Raw genomic sequence first — 5,250 nt, 5'->3', positions numbered from 1 at the left:
CCTACCAAATAAATAAACCCCACCAACCCAAAGATGAAAAAAAAGTGGTTTTGGACACTTTGGCAAAGCATTACTCGACTCAATATTCCTCCAAGCACACCCTTCCATATGCTACATTCCGACATTCCCTTGGACAATTGTGTGAGTCCCTTTCTGCTTTCCCAATGTTTTTGCCTCTTTCTACCGAAGAAAAAAAAACAAGACAGATATGCTTATGCAACCACAAACACAAGCTGCGAAATATAGTCTGCTAGATTGCCCCCAATCAACATCTTCTTTTTGGACTTTTCACCTTACCTGCCGATTCTCATTCCCATTTCTTTAATCATTAAGAATTTCATCGAGAAACTAAAAATAATAAATTATCTATCTATATGGTAGAAAATCTTAACCATGACATTACTCTATATATACATATACGTAAACCAATTCATGACATGCACATTTGAGTTAAGCTTGTTCAATATTTCTACCTTCTAAAGAACCATATGAGGAATAGGAAACTCCATGACCCCACTATGGTTCACTCTTCCATTTCTTTGTTACAAGAGAGGTTTAAACAGTTACAAAGAGTGAAAGAAATGAGAGAGAAAAGAGAGTTACTGAAAATGCTTAGCAATACCGAAACTAAACATTTCAGTTTCAATTCTAGTTCTAGTATTATGACTCATGAGCCAGTTACTAGGTTATTTTTTCATCCTGAGTTAATCAACATGAACACATCAGGTTCAATATCACCACCACCTCGTGTTTGTTTATCACTATGGCCAACGACATCGCAGGGCATGAAGGATGATAACAATACTAGTTGTAGCAGTAGTACACAAACACAACCTATGCAAGTATCATGGGACAATGTTTGTGATTCTGGTGTTGATACTTCTCTTCACCTGTAGCATGTAAACTTGCATTGTGTAATGGTTCAGTTTTAGCTGTATAACACTTAATTATATATATAATATGACGAATATTTATCTATCTATCTATCAATTTATCTATACATGAATCATCTGAGTCTTGTTTTGTGGTTATGTTCTGATATTCGGTCGGTTTAAAGTCGAGTTTGTATTTAGTTAGCATCAGCCTTTTCTGCATGTCAGATTGTAAGAAATGAACTTACAAAGTCCAATGAACCTCAGCACAAGGAATGTCCAATGAGCCTTTTTTCAAGGGTGTTTTACACCTGCTAATATAAGGAATGTGCAATCTACAAATGCACGAGGACCTCATAACACAATGTTGTAACGTTTGTATGAATGTATTAAGTGAAAGTGTGGTGTGATTGAAAAAACTCTTAAAAGTCCTATATTATAGAACTTTCCAAGGTTTATAGAATGAGTAACATTAATCTTTTGGAATGTGTTTATAGATATTTTGGGAACCGAGATTTATGTCAACAATTAATATTGTGTAATCTAAACTTAAATGGTTATTTGGTTTACGTAAGTTGATGTATTTTTCAATTTGGTCTCTAAATTATTATTTTTTTAAAAATTTTGAAAGTTAAAATCATTTTGATTTTAGTTTTAAAATGAAAATTTGCAGAAAAACTCGAAGAAAAATCCAGAAGAAATTTGTAGATTTTAAATCCTCGAAGAATTTAAAAGAAAAATCCGTAGGAAACCCGCGGATTTTCCTGCAGATTTAATTTTAAGAACTAAAATCAAAAAGATTTAATGTACATGAATTATTTCTAAATAAAAAAAGATTCAGAGTCCAAATTAAAAAATATGTCAACTTGTAGGGAGCAAATGACTATTTAAGCCATTAATCTATAATAAGAGATATGTTTTATACCAAGATTAAAATTGTAATCTATGTATAGGAATATTTAAGATTAATATTATATATTTAGATGGATTCAAAACAAAAGGTTTAAAAGCATTGACAATAGTAATCTTGAAATAGATCATCTTTGACATCCAATACTATTGAGCTCATATAAACTAATTAACTATATAATTAATTATTTAATTAAAATTTTAATTAGTCTTGTTACTTCAGGTGAGTTGGAATGGTCCGGGGGGCAAGAGGTCGCCCAAGAGCGTTATCAAAATAGTTTGGAAATGAGAAATGAGCATATCGCGATAAACACTGCCCCACGACCAAATGCATGAAAGGTAGATGTTGTAAGTTGGGATCCTAGGTTGGGGTAAAGAACAAAAGGCTGACCTCCACTAAAGATCTAAAGGAGATTTGTATCATTTCTTTAGACCATCAAGTCATCAATCTTGGCACCTCCCTATCTATTTTTTAGGAGGAGGAGATGGTCACCCTATTAAGAATCAAATATTTGTTCCCATGAGCGCTCTCTGACATGCCAAGGATAAACACAAGGGTGGTCAGCCATCCTTCATGTTAATTTTATAGTGAAGCCGGTGTCTTATAGGGAACCCAAGGTGGACGAGGAGAAGAGGGAAACTATCGATGAAGAAGTCCAGAAGCTGAGAAACGTCGATTTTATAAATGAGGTTAAATACCTGTTGATTCTAAGTGTTGGCAGCAATTTTGGTAAAACAAAGAGTGTTCACAAGATGTTATGTGTGATGTCTTAACATAAGATATCCTATGTACCTGCTGGAGTTCAAGAACATGTGCATGCAGGATTGTTTCAGAATGCCATTTACAATGACAAGGCTTCTGATATTGGATGTACCTGCTGGAGCTTAAATGAAAGACATGTTCATGCAGGATTGTTTCAGATGTCCTACACAATGTCATGGCATCTGATATGGCTGTACCTGCTGGAAGTTATAAAAGGAATTATTGGATTATGCAGGATTTTTCCAGGATGTCAGACCCGATGTCATGACATCCTGTACACAGAACATTCAGTATGAATGTCTAGTGTTTTGTGATTGCACAATTAATGGCAATCTTTGGATGATTGAAGATATGCCTAGCTGGCGCATTCAATCATGGATTACAACCAGATTTACTTATTTTCCAAGGAGATCTATACAGCTGTTATAAAAAGATTTGATTGGAAAATAGATTTAGGGTTTTCAAGATGTCCAAGCCCAACTGAGAGCTTCTATAAAAAGGGACTTAGAAAACCTGTTTGAACACACAACCAAGACTGAGCGAAATATAGAGAGAGAGAGCTAGGGTTTGTGTCTGTTTAGTCGTAAGAATTGTAGGTCATTCAAGTCATCCATTGATGATTGAATTGGACTGATTTGTGGTTGTAATTTTTCACTCTAAAGCTGTTAAGCAAGAGTGTGTGTCTTCTTGATCAAAACTGTGAAGCAAGATCAAGAGTGTGTCTTCTTGATTGAAACTGTGAAGTAAAATCAAGAGTGTGTAATTGAAAAGTATTTTCTTTTCTCAAGGGATTGTTGTTTAAAATCACTGGTGTGTGATTGTAAGGGAAGTGAGTGGGTTCTCATATCTAAGAGTGCTTAGGTAGAAATTGCACGGGTAGAGATTAGGTGAGAAAGACTGTAACTTGTTGAAGTGTACGGAGAGTCTTTGAACTAATTCTATTTTAGTGAATTTCCTTCCTGGCTTGGTAGCCCCCAGACGTAGGTGAGTTGCACCGAACTGGGTTAACAATTGCTTGTGTTATTTGCTTTACCATTCTGTATTTTTTATCCATTGTGTGTTAATAGATATTAGTGTCGTAACATTATCTTCGACATCTTATATCTGATACCAGAATTTCAATTGGTATCAGAGCAAGCATCCTGCTCTGGTTCTGGGTGAGATCTAGGGGCAATACTTTCTGGTACAATGGAGAGAGATGGAGGATCTGTTCATAGGCCACCAATTTTGGATGGTTCTAACTATGACTATTGGAAACCTCGAATGGTAGCGTTTCTGAAATCCCTTGATAACAAGGCTTGGAAAGCTGTGTTAACAGGTTGGGTACATCCTATCATTACTAAAGAAGGAGAAGCCACCACTAAGAAGCCTGAAGAACAATGGTCCAAGGAGGAGGATGACCTTGCTCTTGGAAACTCTAAAGCCTTGAATGCCATATTCAATGGGGTAGACAAGAATATTTTCAGGCTGGTAAACAATTGTGAAGTGGCCAAAGAGGCTTGGGACATTCTCAAGACCACTCATGAAGGCACCTCTAGGGTAAAGATGTCTAGACTTCAGCTGCTCACCTCCAAGTTTGAAAACTTAAGAATGAAAGAAGATGAAAATATTCATGAATTCTACATGAGTATCCTTGAAATTGCCAATGCCTCTGGAGCCTTGGGTGAGAAGATGTCAGATGAAAAGTTAGTAAGAAAAATACTCAGATCACTCCCCAAGAGATTTGCTATGAAAGTAACAGCCATAGAAGAATCACAAGACATCTCAAATATGAGAGTTGATGAGCTAATTGGATCCCTCCAAACATTTGAGATGGGAATATGTGATGAAGCTGAAAAGAAAACCAAGAGCATTGCCTTCATATCCAACACAGAAGAGGAAAACAGTCAAGATATAGATAAAGAATGGGCCAATGAAGTTGCAATGCTGGGGAGACAGTTTAACAGATTGTTAAAGAAAATGGATGTAAGATCCAAGGCAAATGTCAAGAACATCTCATCTGACATCAACAATGGAAGAAGAGTAAGGTCAGAGGAGAAGCCCAAAGAAGGAAAAGAAGTAAAGTGCTATGAATGTGATGGGTATGGACACATTAGAACAGAATGTGGAACCTACCTCAAGAAGCAGAAGATGAGTCTTGCTGCCACCTGGTCAGATGAGAGTGATACAGAGGAGGCTGCAAATCTTGTGACTGCTTTGACAGGAAGATGGGGATCTGATGAAGACTCAAGTGATGGTGAAGTAACCTTTGAGGAATTGGCCTCTACCTACAGAGAGCTGTGTCATAAAAGTGTAGAGCTGAGCAAGCAGGTTTTAAACCAGAAGAAAGAAATAACTCAACTTGAAAATGAGAAGGTAGAATACTTGGAAACCATCTCCAAATTGAAAACAGAAGTTGTGGCTCTGAAGGTCAAGCTAGATGAAAGTCAACAAGTTGAGAGTCAGAAGATAGTACAACTGGAGAAGGAAAAGGGAGAACATGTGGAAACCATAGTCAAGCTAAAAACTGAAGTCATGCTCTTAAACTCAAAACTAGAAGAGACAACCAAGTATGTAAGGATGCTAAACAATGGATCTGACTCCTTAGACAAGATTCTCCAAACTGGACTAACCACAGGAGCCAAATCTGGAATAGGGTACCATAAATCTAAGGCTGAAAGTAGTTACACTGGTTGCAAACCTCAAGCTAAACCTAAATGCAGCAAT

The 5,250-nt window shown here is 36.6% G+C and overlaps 1 protein-coding gene across 1 annotated transcript; it reads left to right on the top strand.

Annotated features, from left to right (window-relative positions):
- The first annotated feature begins 518 nt into the window (after window positions 1–518).
- On the top strand, window positions 519–896 carry LOC127135074 (uncharacterized). Its single transcript, XM_051061892.1, has one exon. The coding sequence runs from the start codon at window positions 519–521 to the stop codon at window positions 894–896; it is 378 nt and encodes a 125-aa protein (XP_050917849.1).
- The last annotated feature ends 4,354 nt before the right edge of the window (window positions 897–5,250 follow it).

This window comes from Lathyrus oleraceus, chromosome 4, assembly GCF_024323335.1.
Source record: "Lathyrus oleraceus cultivar Zhongwan6 chromosome 4, CAAS_Psat_ZW6_1.0, whole genome shotgun sequence".
NCBI classification, from domain to species: Eukaryota; Viridiplantae; Streptophyta; class Magnoliopsida; order Fabales; family Fabaceae; genus Lathyrus; species Lathyrus oleraceus.
The sequence above is the reverse complement of the archived record's forward strand: the minus strand, read 5'-3'. Positions and strand labels throughout refer to the sequence as shown.